The sequence below is a fragment of the Gekko japonicus genome, unplaced genomic scaffold (assembly GCF_001447785.1).
Source record: "Gekko japonicus isolate JY-2015 unplaced genomic scaffold, Gekko_japonicus_V1.1 scaffold2382, whole genome shotgun sequence".
In the NCBI taxonomy this organism is placed as follows: domain Eukaryota; kingdom Metazoa; phylum Chordata; class Lepidosauria; order Squamata; family Gekkonidae; genus Gekko; species Gekko japonicus.
Window position 1 is genome coordinate 178,836 of NW_015171575.1, and position 19,667 is coordinate 198,502.

The 19,667-nt window shown below is 41.2% G+C and overlaps 1 protein-coding gene across 1 annotated transcript in view; it reads left to right on the forward strand.

Moving 5' to 3' along the window:
• Window positions 1–19,667, forward strand: part of GABRG2 (gamma-aminobutyric acid (GABA) A receptor, gamma 2) — a 194,864-nt gene that overhangs the window by 161,429 nt on the left and 13,768 nt on the right. Inside the window, exon 7 of the mRNA XM_015419807.1 lies at window positions 18,304–18,456. Coding sequence (XP_015275293.1) covers window positions 18,304–18,456 — 153 coding nt within the window. The remainder of the gene's footprint in view (window positions 1–18,303; window positions 18,457–19,667) is intronic.

Here is a 19,667-nt window from a genome sequence, read left to right on the forward strand (position 1 = left end):
AGGCATATGGTTGACCTAAAAGCACCCAGGATCCTGTCAACATCAGCAGAGGAGAGCAGGCTGAAGTTGTCAAAAATCAAATCCAAAAGTGGCCAGGGGGCCTCCAAGTAACTTACTGTATTAATATTGACAGGTAGGTCATGGCAGAACAACAAGACTTTGTCTGCAAAAAAGCTCCTAAATGCCTCACAGCTAATGGCTGAATTACTAACTTTTGGATTCCTCTCCATGAGGGCTGTCAAAGATCTAATTACTGTAAATAATTGTGCTAGGCATGAGCTAGTAGACGTGATGGATGCGGAGTAGAATTCCTTCACAGCCTTCACCACTACCTCATAGAATTTCATAAGTGTCCTATAAGATGCTCTTGCAGCTTTGTTGCAAGCACACCACCAAACTCGCTCAGGTCACCTGAGTTCCCATTTCATCCCCCTGAGTTCCATAGTATACCAGGGGGGATGACTTTTGACAGGAACAGAGACAATGTTGGGGAGCAACTTCATTGATGGCTTCAGAAAGACAGGAATTTCAGTCTTTTATCAGCTCATCCGATGACTCGCCAGAAGGCATTGGATCCTGCAGAGCATTCTGGAACCCAATTGGGTCCATTAATCTCCGCGGGTGAGCATAAATTAGCTTACCACCTAGACAGGGGGGATCTGAACACCCAACCGAGCATTCAAGACCAGGTGATCTGCCATGACCTGGATAGCCCAGGTAAGCCCAATCTTGTCAGATCTCACAAGCTAAGCGGGGTCGACTCTGGCAAGTACTTGGATGGGACATCTCCTACCAGATGCAGGAGGTGGGACCAGGCTTTATTCAGTCACTTCTCTGAATATCTTCCAGGCCCCCAGTAAGGGTAAGTCACCAGAGGTCGCCATGACTTCGAAGTGCGAACACACTCACACACACACACATGCACATCTCTCTATATAATAATCCTGTTTTGGTGGTGACACTCTCATGAACATTCCACATGCTCCCAAATCAGTCAGCTCCCTGATCTGTCACTCAGAAACTGTCCCTATCCACTGGCTGCATTGCCTGAGTCTCGCCTCCAATATTCTAAACAGTTTGCTGTTCCTCTTCCCCCAATAGCCAGTCGGTACACAGAGGTCAGTTGCATATGTGGCCTGATTGGCCTTTGCCTCTAACATTCTAAACAGTTGGCTGTTGCTGTTGGGAGGTATTCAATGTGTCCTGAGGTAAAATACAGATCCCAATTTTCCCTTAAACGGTCACTGGAGTTGCCAAAATACATATCCCAATCTTCCCTTAAACAGTCAGTGGAGTTGCCAATCTCCCTGTGGGGCCTGGAGATCTCCCAGAAAGCCCAGGGTCCCCCAGCCACAGCACATCATTTCCCCTACAGAAAATTTCCCAGCTATTACAATGGCTGCTTTGGGCAGTGGATTCTACGGCATTATACCCTGCTGAAGTCCCTCCCCACCCCAAATCCTGCCCTCCACAGGCTCTACCCCTCAAATCTACAGGTCTGGCTCTCCCCTTAGTATTGCCAGCCTCCAGGCAGCACCTGGAGATCTCCAATATCAGTTCTCCTGGAGAAAATGGCTACTTTGGGCTGGTGTGCTAGGTGGTCAGTACACAGGACATTCAGCCAAGCTCTCCACAGTATCTCACACTAGACCAGCATGATCAATACCGGTGATCTTTGGAACAGGGAGTGGTCTGAAGGAGAATGCCTCCTGGATGAAAATTACGACCCCACCCCCCACCCTGGTTTGGGACTGTTGAAAGACTGAGAAGCGTGTGTGGGGGGGTTAGCTCTTGTAAAATGACTGTTTTTACCATCCATAACCCAGGTCTCAGTCATGCAAGCCAGGTCTATGTTATGCACTGCAAAATAGTCATGCAGCATTCTGGTCTTAATATTAATGGACCTGGCATTGCAAAACATTGGTGTTGAAGAAGGGTTTGTAATCCTAGCCTTCACACCAATGTGTCTCAGGATGGGACGAAAGTTGGAAGAAGGATGAGCATGTCCATATCCCCCACCATCATACCTTCCTCTACCCCAGTCACTGGGATCCCCAGCCTAATGCTGGCATCCTGCAAGATTGCATATATTGTTATATTTTATAATCTGCTGTTTCAGAGGCAAGTGTCTGTGCATTCAACAGTTGTTTTTAACTGCTGTTGCTCTGCATCAAGAAAAGTCAGTATGTGCAGTACAAAAGGTTAAGATCGGGAACATATGGCACATTAGGTGGCTTGAAGAGCTGAGCTGAAGCAATTACAGAAAGTATTAAGAAATGTATAAATAGATCTCAACTCAGAGAAAATGAGTCACACCTTAGTCCCACTGAAATCAAATGGACAAGTTAATTGTAACATTTTTAAATTTAATTGTAACATGAGTACCATTAAATTAATTTACTGAGCCTTAAGTGTGTCTAACTTTCTCTGGATTTGCACTAAACTCTCTTTCTGACCCATATCATCACAGACCAATTAACTGTCCACTGGTATCACAGTAGTGATGTGTACTGAAACACAAATATATTGTTGCTGTTAATTTGTACTGCATTTTCTGGGTCAATGTATAATTAACGTCTGTGTTGCTCCCACAGCTCAACAAAAGGCAAGAATAACTTCATTGCCAAAAACTCTAGAGCTATTAATTAGAATAATTCAAGGGAATTAAGATTTGCTGTATGTTCTGACATGGGGCAAGCATGTTGCTTTATGTTAGCTCAGACACAGCATGATGGCTTTAAACAACCATCATGAAAGCCATCCTAGTCTACTGAGTCAATTGCCTTTTGCTTAAGAAATATCTGATCCACAAATATTCTGTTTACTATACAAATAAGTTTCATGTATCAAATATTCATTTTGTTTAGAAAACTACAAACAAGGTGGTAAAGCATTAAGCATTTGTCCTATCAGGAGAAAACTATAGAACTAATTAAATGGTACTGGGAAGGGCAGCAGGAAGGAAAGTTCTTGATTGAATTAGAATTCAGAATTACAAGACTGGAGAAATAAAGCTGAGTCATATATTTGGCAGAAACTTTGGGTATAATGAAAAGATCTGGAGATTCCAGGATGTCACAAGGAATTTAAATGTCTAGATTGTGTTACTGGTCAGTGATTGCAAGACAATATGCGGAGAGGTGTCTTTTTCTTCTAGACTGGCATGACTAATTGCTTTCCTCCTGTTGCACTCACTGATTTCTACCCAAAAGGCTTCCTTCGAAGCATCCTCTGTGGTTGCTGCTGGAAGATCCTTTGATGTGTTTATTGCTGCAAGATCCATCTTAGGACACAAACTATGGTGATTGCTATCATGCTCTGTGCTTCCCTTGTGGGACTTGCTTATGGTGTTACACATGCAGTACATACACTCATACATATATTCAGGCTGGGAGTGAGGGGTGTGCAAATGAAAGGGGAAGCTGGCAACACCATCTCCCTCACCGCACCTCACCTTGCATATGGCTTGGCCAGGCCAGATGCCACTATCTGCATTACCTCATTTGAAGCTTAGCTGCTCTGGGTACCAGCATCTGCCTCACTTTGTGCAGACTGAGCCAGGCACCACCACCTCCTCCATCTCACCTGTCATGTGGGGATTTGTCTCCCTGGCTGGCTGAATGTTGCCTCTCCTGTTTTACATGGGGCCTGAGTGTGTTGGCTTCAGCCCTTCTGTAAGAGGGCTGGCTGGCCCAGGTGGAGGGGGAGGCCATTGACCCACTAGGAGGCATCAGGGTGCTCTTAATGGTCAATCTTAGCCCTACCTGTGAGGTAAGTTAGGTTGAGAATGTGTAACTGGCCCAAGGTCACCCAGTGAATTTCCAAGACAGAATGAGGATTTAAATTCCTCATCTGAACGCTAACCACTACACCACACTGGCTTTTGTGGGGTGGCTGCTGTTGAACATTAGTAAGCAGCCAGACCTAGATAAGTCATACAAGTTGTGTGGTATCAATTTACCCCTAGATAAAGGCCAGAACAGTCCTGAAAAGGGCTCTGTCCCTTCCCCCTGCCTTTTACTGACAGAAACTCAGCCTGTTGTGGTTGCTTAACAATGGCCACTGAGAGCATTTTATCATTTTGCAGTTTTATCATCTCCCCTTTTTTAGATTTCAGATTTTTTGGCAAACTGGGGTGCTTTATACTCTAAATTTATATACTAAATAAATAAGAATGTGATACACATTACAATAATATTTCTGATTATCCTGTAATGTTTGTTCAAATATGGTACGGTGTCTTGTTATTGCATTATTTCTTAGCTGCCAAACTGCCAAACTTACAATTTTCAGGTAATTAATAACTGCTATTTTTAGATTTTCTTTTAAGAAAACATCCTTATAAGATCTACTTGCTATTTATCACACACACACACAAACAACCATTATTGACATAACAAGGTAGGATACAACAAAACACCTGAGTGAGATTTGAAGGAAAAATAAAAAACAGTATACAAAAATTCTCCAAAACAAGCAGCGTAGCAGAAACTAAGTACAGTTGGATCTTAACTAAGAAGAGTAGGCACTTAATCTTCCCCTATCTAGTACTTTTACCACTTTTGGTTTCTATCTCTTGTGCTGCTAGGGCCAGGAACTCTGCCACCCATTCGGTGACTGAGGAGCATTTGTCAGGTAACAAGGGTTCTATCCGTTTATTTAACATAAGATTGGGGGCTGGGAGAAGTAGTTTAATCAGGCGGCATCGGTGGGGAGTGAGCAACGGGCAATCTAATAGAATATGTTGTATAGAAACAGGTTCTTTGCTGCACCTGCACAAACTCTGTTCATAAGGGATACCCTTGTACCTGCCAGAAACCTGTCCGGTTCCCCACAGCTATAAGTCCAATACACGTTTATATAAAGTAGTATTTTATTAAAGCCACGATAGAGCAGGAACAAGTTCACTGTCCAGAATACCTGGGCCAGGGTGGGCAAGGGATAATGTAAGACATTCAAACAGGACATTAACCAATAATCTTGGTTCCCGCCGAGCGAGCAGACTCCTAGGTTCGCGCTCAAAAGCCTGAGAATCAACGTTTCCTAAATCATAAACAATTACAGCTTCAAATGGTCGCAGTCTTCCACTCATTCTTCCAAGCCTTCAGCCGGATATGCTCAGCTCGCTCTATCCTTAGAGCTGCCTGTCACCCATGCTTCTTCTGCCTGTTCGAACTGATCACCCACAGCACCAAGGCTGGGCCCTGGGTAACGTCCTTGTTCGAACAAGCTTTCTCTCAGGCCACCCCCGCGTTTGGAAAACGTTTCTCGGGTGCCTTGTGTTGTGAGATTTTTGGAGGTGTGAGTGTGTATCTGCACATTGTCTGTGAAAGCATGCTTACCCATGTCACCCACACTCCCCCCTCAGTTTGTGTGTGTCTCCTGTGTGTCGCCCCTTACCAAAGGCAGAAATGCAAGCTTGGAATTCACTAGTCTCTTCTTAAAATAAAACTTATCTTTATTATAGCAAAACATTCAGAGTCCTAGTTCCTAAACATACACACAGAAAAATAAACATGCAAAACAAAGTTTCCCCCACCCCATGCAAGCGCGTCGAGAGGCTCTCTCTATGGCTGTCTCCTTTGGAGTCAGCTAAAGTCTGTGGGCTCTGGACCAGTATTTAAACCCAACATCAAAGGAGGAGTTCTTTTTGATGATCATATCAGGTGTTGATTAGCATGGAAGTGGAAATTGCCTATCTGAAAATTGCTTCCTAAAAGATGAGATTGTATTACAGGAAATATTGTTTCCTTGGTCTCACACAATAAAAGTCCAAAGGGATCAATACAGTGTCATCCAGGTGTCCCCCAATCAGGGAAATAAACTGTGCTTTGATGTTTAGAGAGATGAAAAGCGGGGTATGTGTGTGAACTCTCTGTCTCTCAGGAAGCTAGTGTTATCTTGCCAGGTGTCCAAATGGCCACACATCTTTATTGGGGTTCTGCCACTTCCCAAGCCAGCTGCTTATTGTAAAGTCTCACACGCCCCTGGGCCTGGGAATGTAATGTTGAGTACATATTCAGTGAAAGAAAGGTCAAGCCTGGTTTTTTTTTTATTCAAACAGGACATTAACCAATAATCTTGGTTCCCGCCGAGCGGGCAGACTCCTAGGTTCGCGCTCAAAAGCCTGAGAATCAACGTTTCCTAAATCATAAACAATTACAGCTTCACACGGTCGCAGTTCATTATACTTCAAGCGAAGCAACTCCTCCACACACCTGTTAACCTTGCAGATAAGCGTTGCCTAGCGTTTACAGACAGGAATGCATGGCACAAGACAATACACGGGGAAGACAGGGCATGCGCAGATGCCTGGCAGGTCGGGGGGAACCACACAGGAATCCCATAAAGTAACTGAGGGAGAATGGTGGTATGGAAAATCTGTAAAGTAGCCGGAACAAATTGATTACCTTTTTGGTAATGAAAGCGGGTTAATGCCAACTGCTTATTGTTAGCCAAGAGAAGGGCTTAGTCGTGATGCATGGACCATTTTAAATTGTAGTGAAAAAGAACGCCCAGATACCTAAAGGATTTATCTTGGGTGATGGTTCTGCCATTGATTTTCCAAGTATGCTGCTTCCATGATTTGGAGAACAGTAAAATTTTAGTCTTGTACTAATTGATGAATAGGGAATTCTGGGTGCAATATGAGATAAAAGCTGATAGTGAGTGCATTAATCCCATTTTAGTAATGGATAAGACAGCGGCATCATCAGCATATAAGAGAATAGGTACTGATTTCGAGTGTAGTTTGGGGGCATTTATTTTAGATAAATAGGAGGGAAGGTCAGAAAGAAACAAGTTGAACAGGGTGGGGGCCAAGACGCAGCATCGTTTTACCCCCTTGGTGACAGGGATTTTTGGTGTCAATGCGCCCTTGTTGGTAAATTTAACTTGACAAGAGTTAAAAAGATGGAGTCTGCATATCAGAGACAGTAGACGTTGATCAAGGCCTAATTGAATCAAGGCCTAATTTTACCCACAAAAGCTGTCTATCAATCGAATCAAAGGCTTTGTGAAGGTCGATAAATGCCACATATAGCTTACCTCTAGGGTACTGGAAATATTTTTCTACTGAAAAGGGTAGTGTAATGCAGTGATCAAGCATGGAGTGGTTAGCTGTAAAGCCTATTTGTTCCTTCCCTGGCAAATTATGGTCCACCATCCATGCAGATAGTTTCCTTAGCAGGCGCTTGGCATAAAGTTTCCCTATAATGGATAGGAGACTGATCGGTCTGTAGTTCTCGATATTGTTAGAATCGCCTTTTTAAAAAATTGGTGTTATTATGGAGTTTAACCATGTTTCTGGAAGGGAGCCAAATTTGTCGATGTGAACAAATGTGCCAGTGAGGAGGACCACCACTCGGTTACTTTTAAGAAGTCCGGCTGGTATGCCATCAGGGCCTGGGGCTTTATGAGATTTGTGCAGAAATTAATTCAAATAGTTCTTCTTGTGTAACAGGCGGCCATTCAGGAGCATCTATAAGTGTTAATGAATCATTAGTGGAAACAGTTATAGAGGGGTTATCAGGTTAATGTAACAACCATATCTTTCTTTCTTTTATTTCCTGAATCCTTCTACATCCATATTTTGGGTAAACCCCTTATCCTTTACAGGTGATGCTAATGGAGATGTGGCCAGGGCCAATCAATTAATGTATTTTACCCTACACATTTAACATAATTTTTTTTGTACCTCTCTCCTACAGCAGTCCTTTCCAGTCCTCAGAAGTTTATTCCTAGGGTTGTAGGACCTGCATGATGTAACAACTGTGTGAGTCAGGAGACTACATTGGGAAAGAAGAAGGGGATGAAATTGCCCTTTCTGCCTTGTACATCATGTAGCTCCACCAACGGAAGAATTAAGAGAGAAAGACCACTTTCTTCTTTCTCTGTACTGCAGCCTCCCCATCCCACATGGCTATTAGATCACATTAGTAATGTGACCCCAGGAATAAACTTTCCCACAGTAAGAAAGGTTACCTAGGAATGATCTGTGATCCTTGCAGGGGCTCCAATCCATACTAAAGATCCATACTAAGTGGATTTTTCAGAAGCACCTGGAAAATCAGTTATCCTGGGGCTTCCGGTGGTACAAAAATAAACATGGCCTCCTCAACCTGCAGCTCCTCCCTGACCTCCCTTTCTCTCACTCCTCTCGATGATCAGAACAACGAAATCTGTTCCTAATTTATGGGGAACGACGACAAAACATCTGGACCATCGACCCATCCGAAAATTTAAAAGGTACAAGCTACTCTCACAGCTAGACCTTCAAAAGCAAATTCGGGCCCACAGCTAGCCCTTACACATAAAATGGCAACTGGGGCTGATAGCACTGACAGATCAATAATTCCAGTAACTTCAACAGATCTGTCAACAGCACTAAAAAAATCTAGAGAAGTCAATCTTAGACAACATCTCCACCTTATTCAAGCCTCTGTATGACCAGATGGAAATGATGCAAAAAGCTATGAAAATAAATCTGTAGCAGAAAGTGCCATGAACACGTGCCTTCCAAATCAGATGGAGAGCCAGCAACTTCAACAAATGGAAGATATTCTAGCAGAAAAAGCCATACGAACAGATATGACCCTCAGACAAAACAATTTGAAAATTAGAGGGCTGGAGGAGAACATCGGGAAAAATGGCGATCTACTCAAGCAAGTGACCGCATGGCTGATGAGGTGCCTCCAGAGGGAGACATATTGGCGATCATCACCAAAGCCTACCGTGCAGGTCCGGTAAGCATATTAAAGACCAGGCCATCCAGGGACATAATAGTCACCTTCCTAGACCTCCGTTATAGAAAACAAATTCTATTCACTGCCAGACAAAAGGGTCATTTAAAATTCCAAAGTGCCAAAATAGAAATCTTCCTGGACCTTCTGAAAGAGGCTCTGATGAAACGACGAGAGCTGAAACCACTACTTACACGACTTGTAGAAGAAGATATACGATACTCCCTGGCTTTGCCGTTTATCCTGCAAGGCACATAAAATCACTGCAAGAGAAGAAAGCTTCAAAGTACTGCACTCGTTAGATCTGATAACCCAAATGAAACTATCTAATCAATCACTAAAAAGGAAATACCAATCCTCCTCGCCTTCCCCCTCGAACTCTCCAGATCAGCGTGAGACATCAACATAACTCATTGTTCAAGAGACTGATAAGTATTTACTGTTACCTACCGGCATCGAAACGTTTCTGAAATATTTTTATTCTCTGTAATGTCGTTCCCACCATTTTGACGTGGCTGTTCCAACACTGTAGTTCTAAACTTGCACCTTTGTACGTTAAGCGCTTTTTTCCTGTGCTCTCTATTAGTGCCAGTTAATATCTGTTTACATTAACATTTAAGTTAATCAATATATTTCTGTGGAGTTTCCCTTTGAATTCAGGACTTTAAAGAAAGGAGTGGGGGGAAGCACGGGCTCTTCTAAACCACTTCGTTAAATTAGGTTCTCAAACTTAAGTGCTGGGGGAAACAGATTAAATAAACACCCCAGCCTCCTGTACAGCTATAGCTGTGCAGGAGCCTAGAGAAACCTTACAAGACATATCTTGCAATGCTAGAAAATTAGTTTAATTTTTTTAGAGTTAATTAATTCAAGTGAGTCTATCTAATTAATTTCATTACTGATTCATTCATAATTTTAATCACATATACTACAAAGTTTTACAACATCTCTTAACACCACAAATAAAGTAAAAGACAAGCTTGATTACACATTATTACTGCACTTTATCCCTATCAAATTACTATAAGGAAAACCCTATCACTGAGGTTAAGTTGTTTAAATATCTATATTGATCCTAATCTGTTTCAAGGTGTGTTATAGCAAAAGGACAATTCATTGTTGGCATTTTAAAATATATATTCTAAACATTGTGTACTTACAGTTACTGTTTACTCATTTAGTTCTCATTACTGAATACAGGAAACCTGTTAATTAATACTAATACTGGGAGAAAATAAATTCAAGTGCTGCTGCAGTGGGAAATATTCAACAAATATTCAAATTATTCTTATTTAGCCAGAGTCTTTAAAAAAAGCATAATTCATAACTGTTTGTTATAACTCTCTTCATAGATCTTCTTAATTCTAGTAGTCTGCGCTGATACTGTAGACCATCATTTCCTCAGCTGTCAAGGTTTATTTGTACAACGTGTGAGGGCTGAACAACATCATTAAGCGTAAGAGAACTCAGAGTCAAATTACTAAACTCAATCGGGATATTATCTTCCTTCAGGAGACACAAATTAAAGATGACACATCCCCTCTGTTCAAATTTTTAGCCAAAGGATCCACAAAGTCCAGAGGCACTGTTATCTTAATTTCAAAAATCCTAAAATTTATACATCAAGCCTCTATGAAAGACCCACAAGGTAGATTTATCTTTATGAAAGGTACAGTAAATAATAAGCCAATAACCTTGGCATCACTATATGCCCCCAACTCAGAGCAAATCCCTTTTATCGAACAATCATTACAGAAATTAGACACTTTTCATGTTGGTGAAATTATTATAGGTGGCGATCTAAATTTCATAATGGACCACTCAAAGGACAGGTCAAACTTCCACAGCCAAAACACCAAGAAAAAAAACACAAGTACCAAGTTAGAGGTAATTTTGAAATCATTCAATTTAATAGACATATAGAGACACATACACCCCATGGAAAAGGACTACACCTTCTTTTCAACACGGCATAACTCTTACACACGCATTGACTATATACTCGTGTCACACTCATTGGTCAATTTAGCTCAGTCCTCCAATATAGGTAACCAACTATGGTCAGACCACTGCTGGGTTAACTGCAACATTAACATCAACTGTGAAAAAAACATATCTCCAGTATGGACTTTAAATAGCTCTTTATTGTTAAATGATGAAATAATTAATACAATGGAAGAAAATATACGTAATTTCTTTTTGGATAATCCTGATAGCTTTGTGACCCCAGAACTACGATGGGATGCTTTAAAACCATTACTTTGGGGTCAACTAATCTCCACGGCGTCCTATATAAAAAAACAAAAAGAAAAAGTAAGATTGGAACTACAGGATAGTATAGCATCGCTAGAAAGTCAGCATAAACAGTCTGGTAACCCCAAAATATACAAACGTCTACTAGAGAAAAGGAAAAAAATTAGAACTGCTAGAAATGACACAAATACAAAAAAAAATTGTACTCAAAACAAGGAGGATGGGCCTTCACTCCAAAATCCCTAAAAATGTTGGCCAAAAGAGTAAAACAACAACAGTCACGATTAGTTACAAATATGAAAGACACTCCTGGCAAGGATCATTATGACACTAAATCCATCACAAATATCTTCTTGAACTTCTACAAAAAATTATATAGTTCCAATAACATTGCTCCATCAGCCCTAAATGATTTTTTTCAAACACATCCCATGGGCAAGACTCTATCTGAAGAACACAAACAGCTGATGGATAAGCCAATCACTCCACAGAAAGTTATAGATGCAATCAGAAAACTAAAAACATCCAAAGCACCAGGACCTGACGGGTTTACCCCAGAGTTCTATAAACAATTCGCTTTACTACTTTCCACACCTTTGTCGGAGGCCTGTAACCATATTCTAAACTCTGGGAGTTTACCCCCATCTTGGAACAATGCCTCCATTATAGTTCTTCCAAAGCAAGGAAAAGACCCAGCGTTACCGGCATCATATAGACCAATATCTTTGTTAAACACTGATTTTAAGATATTTACTACAATTCTTGCTACCAGGCTCAACTCTTTTGTTACACAATACATAAGCCAAGACCAGGAAGGATTCATGCCAAAACGAGATATAAAAGACAACATCCATAAGGCTATCAGGTAATGAAGTACTGCAAATCCCATAGCATACCCACAGCCTTTCTATCTCTTGACCTAGAGAAGGCTTTTGATTTGGTGGAGACTATATATCGTAAAACACTATTACAAAAAATGGGTTTTTGGGGAAAATTTATGGCTGCAATTAGGGCAATCTATAACAATCCCATGGCCCATCTCAAAATCAACCTCCATATCTCTGAACAATTTCAGTTGGAACAAGGCACTAGACAAGGCTGTCCTCTTTCTCCGCTTTTATTTGCCCTGTGTATTGAACCTCTAGTGAACTTAATCAGAAATAACAATAATGTAAAAGGCATCAAGATGCATACAAAGGAATTTAAGGTTTTCATGTTTGCCGATGATATGTTGTTATATCTATCCCAACCAGTCATAACGCTAAATCATATTCAAAATCAGTTAAATACCTTCAGTGCTGTTTCAGGGTTGAAGGTGAATACTACTAAGTCAAACTTGTTACCAATCAATCTAGATAGTAAAACAACACAGACCATTAAAACCCTATATTTATTTCCATGGGTAACACATTATATGTCTTATTTGGGTATCAATCTACCCATAAAGCTTAGCGATATTCACAAATACAACTATAGAAAACTAGAGAAGGATGTTCAGACAGACTTATCAAGATGGCACAAAATAAACCTAGCATGGCTAGATAGACTAAATCTCATTAAGTTTTTTATCTTACCCAAATTTATTTTCCTCTTCTGTAGTATACCTATACATATCTCCTCCATTCAATTACAAAGATGGCAGAAAATGCTATTAACTTTTTTTTGGTCTTACAAACACCATAGGATACGAAATAAAACTCTATACAGGAATTCATCCAGAGGTGGAATAGGTTTCCCAAATTTACAGTATTACTATAAAGCTATTCACATTTCACAAGTGATTAAACTAATGCATGCAGATCCTGCCTCGGACCAGATACAACAGTATGCATTCTTTACAGCTCCTTTTGATATCCAAGAGTGCATATGGCAGCCACCATCTAGCAGACCCAAACAGTTCCACTCCAATCCTATACTTAGTGCAATGTTGAACACTTGGGACCATCTAAAATCTAAATTATTGCCACCAATTACAAGTTTCCAAACTTTTCTAAATCAAGACTGGTTCGTACCAGGCATTAAGAACCCAGTGTATGACCCTTGGAAAATGGCCAAAATTAGAACGTTTCATGATCTAACTTCTAAGCAGCAGCTGTTACCTAAATCTGATCTAGAAGCTAAATTGAAGAACAAGATCCCTTCCAAATCTCCCATATGGGCTCACAAATCAAACTCAACACCATTATGAAGCAATCTCTTATGGCATTAGAAGAAGTCATCTGTATTTCTAGCATCTCCCGAAAAGGCCTAATCTCCAAAATTCATAAAATCTTATGTTTGGTGTAGTGGATAAGTGAGCGGACTCTAATCTGGGAGACTCGGGTTTGATTCCCCACTTCTCCACTTGCACCTGCTGGATGACCTTGGGCAAGCCATAGTTCTGGCACAGCTGTTCTTGAAAAATAGCAGTTTCTGTCAGAGCTCTCTCAGCCCCACCTACCTCACAGGGTGTCTGTTGTGGGGAGGGGAAGGGAAAGGAGTTTGTAAGCCACTCTGAGACACCTTTGGGTAGTGAAGGGTGGGGTATAAATCCAATCTCCTCCTCCTCCTCCTCCAGTAGTACTACACTATCATATCAGACAATATGGCACAAAGACTGTAATGAAATTCTCTCTGATGACTCCTGGATCTTCCCCTTCGTTTCATTCTAAAATCACTGCAATGAAAATGCAGACATTCAAAATTTTAGCACGCTGGTACTTAACGCCACACAAACTAGCTTGTATCAATCCAGTCTATAGCCCAAAATGCTGAAAAAAAAATGTGATAACATAGGCAATTATTTACATTGTTGGATTTTATGTCCCAAAGTGTATCCTTTCTGGAAAGACGTTTTATCCCAAATCAAAGCTATCACAGGCACAGAAGTCTTCCCCACACCAAGTCACATATTTTTGAACAGATGGGATGTTCACCATTTTTCCACATCCACTATAGAACGGGTTTCTCTATTGCTGTATGCAGCTAAAACTGTCATTGCCACACTATGGAAAATGACAATGGCACCCACTCTTTCACAATGGCATAGAAAGTTGTGGGATTTATATATTATGGCTAAACTCTCGGACAATCTTACGCGATTTGATAAAGTTTCAGCTCCCACCACATTCGTATCTACATGGTTCCCTATTTTAAAATATCTTTCTGAACAAACCAACATCCCTAAAGTGATGGATGTTTTATGGTAATTTGATGTATTTCAATCTAGCCAATTGGCATTGTATTTTGTCTTACCAGTTTGTGACTATGTTATGTTGCCTCAGAACAAACCTCTTCAAAGAGTCTCCATTCTCTATGGTGTTAAAGTGCATACTACGTTTTCCTAAATAGTCTTTTACAGGTTAATGCAAAAGTGCAATAATTTCTCATACTTGCATTTCATGTTTGTATTATACAGTAAAACTAATTAAAACTTTATTGTATAAAAAGAAAATCAGTTATCCTGACCTATACTATGAACGGGCATGTTTCCCCACTGTTATACAAATGGAGTATTGTCAGGGAAAAGGTTGTCACTTGCTGATTTCTGCTTGTTAGGGCAGTTGTTGGAAGCCTGGGAGCCTTACGGGGAAAGCCCCATCCTGGCAGCCCTTTCAGAAATGGATCCGTGTCTTTAGCATCTTGCAATTTGCCACCCACCACACCATTAAAATACTAAAGAAGCTCCTACTGACTTCAGACTTTTGCTTCCAGAGCTGTTCATTTCTATTCAGTCTCTATTTATATTTCTATTCAGTGTATGTATTATATATTTTGGCAGCTATTGAATGAAAGACGCTCACCAGTCTGGATGTGATAGATGTGAAGTTATGCTGCTTTTGTAATAGTCTTCCAGCAGATCTTCCTTTGTTCTCTACAAAAAGGCTTTGAGCACAAGCAACTACAAATATGTTTGCAAAAGGGACATAAATCCAAACCAGTTGGATCAGCATGTGGTCCCAGTGAATATGTTGACAAGGACGTGATATTTGCAAATGCCTCTACTTCCAAATCTAGCTGCAGAAAAGCAAATTAAACAAAAAGGATCCTTTTCTCTCAAACCTAGGAGGCAGTGTTTTAATCTTTGTACTAGGAAGCTGTGATTTTCTATTAAATCAGTGTGATTTTCAAGATGCTTTCAGTCTGCTCTCCATTTATGTGTGCAATACAACAGCAGTGCCATTTCCCCCCAATATTCTTTTCTGAGAACTTGCAACACATGACTTTCACTTAATCCAGTTATTTCAAATTTAATCCTGCCATTTCACAAACATAATACATCCAAGTAAAAGTTTTACTCAATTTAAAACCCTCAATGCAAGGAATTTTCACATTCAGCTAATATTGACATTTACAGACACAAAACCTAAATTCTGTCTTATGAAAAGAAAGGTGATGGAAAGCAGCAGTTCAACAGAATGGAAATGTAATTTAGATGGGATATCTGCCTAGTAATCATGCAATAATGTTTTTCAGCTTTGATCTTTTCCTATTTGATTTTACTGCTCTCAGCTACAGGACAACATACCCCAAATTTGATATTTTTGATAGATAAATATTTTCTTGGAAGACCACTATGGCAATCTCACCCTCTTCGCTCCCTCACACGCAGGATTTTCCCTTCTGTCTTCTTTCTTGCTGAGCAGCCCCTTTATCTATTTCCTTCTTATTTGTTTGTCTAAGGCTGTCCTACCCAGTTGCTATATGTGTGTGTGTGTGCTGTTATATAATATATAATATTATATGTGTGTGTGTGTTGGGCAAGCCCAGAGAACTGAGGGAAGAGACAAAATCACCTTCTTATATTCTGCTCTTGAAATGGCACATGAGAGGCTTTTGAAAATTCAAAACAAAATGCTTTTTTTAACTTGGAGGAGAAAAGGTCAGGTGGAATCAGGTGTAGGATGTAGAAATAGTAAAACAAATAAAACAAAAACAAAACTGAGGTTACTTTGTATTCACACAAACACCAGATAATTTGTTGCCAACAACTAAGTATTTCTGCCATTCAATAAGGTCTTCAAAAATTGAGAACAGAGGCTTTCTTTTCATAGCATAGGCTTCTGAGTTATTTCCCTTCTTAATTGGACAGGGATCACTTGTCTTTCCTAGAAGCTAGTTTCCCTTTTTGGCTTGAATGGGGATCCTCCTTAATCCACTCACTCTCTTAGCCTCCTTCCAGTCCACAGTCAGTTCTTAACTGTCTCTTCTTCAACTGTCAGTTCCCAACTGTCATTCTTTAACTGACTCAATAGAATTCTGTTCAAACAGACTGCCACGCAAAGGTTCGCAGACCCTTCACAGTCCATTGAAACCACATAGTAGTTCCGTGAATAAAGGGCCAGGGTTGCTTCCACATTATGGGAGGGGCTATGTTGAGCTGTAGAGAATCTACTTAGCACTCAGAAAGCCCTATGCTCAATCATTGATGTTTCCAGTTAAAAGGATGAGGTAGTAGGTGATGTGAAAGACCTCTGCCTGAAACCCTGCAGAGCCACTGCCAGTCTGAATACTGCCAGTCTAAATACTGACCTTGATGGGCCAATGGTCTAATTCAGTTTAAGACAGCTCTGTGTACTCAAGTGTTCCTGGAGGGAGGGGTTCTCCCTGTTCTCCACAACTGCCCCAGGGTTTGTTTTTTTTTTTGGGGGGGACACTTCCAAATGGTGTTATCTTGTGGTTACCCTCATTCCAGGTTTTTGCTGGCTTCACTGCATTATGTTCTCAAACCCTTTTCAGTAAGGATCATACTCAGAGCAATGTGGATGAGAAGCTGTGGATTTTCACATCTCTTTCCCCATAACCAGAGCTATTTACCCATTTGTGGCCTTTTCACAGTATTTTTAATAGTACTAGGTTATTACACTGTAGCCATACACCTACCATTGATTTTTTAAAAAGTCAGGAAGAGCATTCTTTGTCGGGGGTATGGAGAATCCCCGCCAAGTGTGGGGGCTGTGCTTCGGTTGCAGATGCAGAACACAAAGGGGAATTATCATTATGTGGAAGCGTTCTAAGACTGAAGAAGCAGGATTATTTTGAATCTGAGATGTAAGAGGGCTTTATGCATCTAACTCCAAATCACCTGAGTGAAGTTCTGTGGAGTAATCCCCCGGTATATCAAACAGAAATACTGACTGGATTGAAGTATCTGCAGTTTCCTTCCCTTTGGCCTGTGCTTGTGGTACTAAAATAAGAAAGGAACTGCTGCTTGGTGCCTATGGGCCAGTGTTCAATTTCATACCTTTATGGAGCTGGATCTATAATGCAGGTTGGCAAGACAGTGACCAGGGCAGCAATTTTGGGGGTTGGCAGTGTCTGCTGCCACTGCTGCTTTGCCCCTCTTGCTGCCATCTCTGCCCAGGATCTGGCACAGTTTTACTTTGCAGCTACAGAGTACTTTAGATTGGGGGAATAGTGGTGTATGGAAGTGCTAGATTCCCTTCTCCAGGGTTGCTGCTCTATCAATATAATAATTCCCCAAGGCTGATTTTGTTTTACTCAAAAACTGCCTTGTGAAATGATATTGATGACTTTGTTTTAACCACAAGTCATTGCAAGATCCAGCCAATGATCTCCTGTGTCATAATACATGTGCTAATTGTTCCATAAACTGTACAGCAATGGAAAATGCTGACCATGCTTCTGGGATTCACTTGCTACATCACAGTTGCTAATATTAGGCACTGATTTCCAGCACAGTCTAACAGAAAATCCAGAAGGTGACTTCTTGTCTTATCTTTCATTCAGGATTAATGATGTAAACAACTTCCTTGATACAACATACAACTGACTATAAGCAAGATGTGACAGACTGTGGTTCTTCTGAGCCTTCTGGATGTATAATAAAATAAGATCTGCTATACTGAAGTAGGCCTAGTTAGACCACTAATCTGACATTGAAGTATAGTGTGCCTATGGGGAAAAGTAACAGGAGCTGGGCAGCTATAGAATGACCATCCAGTGTTGTTCCTTTCCAGTGTGTGGTGGACAGAAGGTTAATTGTAACCAAATTAACTTGGATCATTGCAGTTAATGGGCCAAGGCACTTGAATTTATGCATACCACTTGGGGGGTGGGGTGCAATTAGCTAGCAAAGATCTAGTGAACCAGGATGAAGGTGGGGGGGAAGCATCCTCTGCTGGCCAAAGAGATTAATGCTTCTCAGATCCACAATTCGTAAATCTTGCAGGGTTGATAATAGATGGTGATTATTATGTTGCCTTGTACAACCATGTTCCTTGCAGGGTTGATAATAGATGGTGAATGCACTGGATTATTATGTTGCCTTGTACAACCATGTTACTTTGTGCAAAAATATGTTTTACAGGAGACTATGTGGTCATGGCAGTCTACTTCCAGCTGAGCAGAAGGATGGGCTACTTCACTATTCAGACTTATATCCCCTGCACACTCATTGTAGTGCTGTCCTGGGTCTCATTCTGGATTAATAAGGATGCTGTTCCCGCTAGGACATCTTTGGGTAGGTTCATTTATTTTATTAAAATATTTCTATCCTGCCTTTCCTTGTAGCTTAAGGTGGTTTACACTGAATCGTTACAACATTAGAAGAAGAAGAAGAAGAGAAGAGATTGGATTTTTACCCCGCCCTTCACTACCCAACAGTGTCTCAGAGCAGCTTACAAACTCCTCTCCCTTCCCCTCCCCACAACAGACACCCTGTGAGGTGGGTGGGGCTGAGAGAGCTCTTGATAGAAACTGCTCTTTTTCAAGAACAGCTCTTATCAGAGCTACGGCTTGCCCAAGGTCATCCAGCCAGGTGGAAGTGGAGGAGTGGGGAATCAAACCCGGCTCTCCCAGATTAGAGTCTGCGCATTTAACCACTACACCAAACTAATAGACTAAAACCACAGCTACCCCCCTTCCTGCAAAAGATGCCTATAGTTTATACCTCATTAACAGCCTTAGTGAATGAAATGTCCTTGCAGATTTCTAACAACAGCACTCCCCTCATCTCCTCGGGGAGACCATTTCACAGAGTGGGAGCTAGAGTGGAAAAGGAACAGGTTCTGGTTCATGCCAAGTGAACCACCTTAAATGGGGGAAATAGCCAGTAGGTAGCAGCCTGAAAATTACCATTGGCGCATGGGGATATATGGAAGGAGACGGTCCTTTAGATATGTGGTTCCTGAGCCATGAAGGACTTTAACGATCATAACGAGGACATTGAACTGGACTCAGAAACTAACTGCAGCCAGTGTATCTGTTTTAAGATGGACAGTGAATATTTCCATCAGCTAGCTCATGACAATATCAGGCTGCCACATTCTGAAACAGCCAATGTTGTCATGTTGTCTTCAAGGGCAACCAAGTATAGAGTGCATTACACTATTCCAACTGTGAAATCAGCTGATAGATGGAGAGACAACCATATACATCTGATTTGGGATGGCAGTCTCCAGGTACGACCTGGGAATCCCCCAGAATTATAGCTCATCTCCAAATCAGTTCCCCTGCAGAAAATGGATGCTTTGGAGAGTGGACTCTATGGTATTGTAATCCCTCTGAGGACCCTCCCCTCCCCAGGCTCCATCCCCAAATCTCTGGGAGTTTCCCAACCTGGATCTGGCAACTCTACCTCCCATCTCCCAACAGTGGCCGGAGGGACCTGGCAACCTTGTATCTGCTAGTGAGCACTTTTAGCCATGATACAAATCAGCTTTTGAAATAACA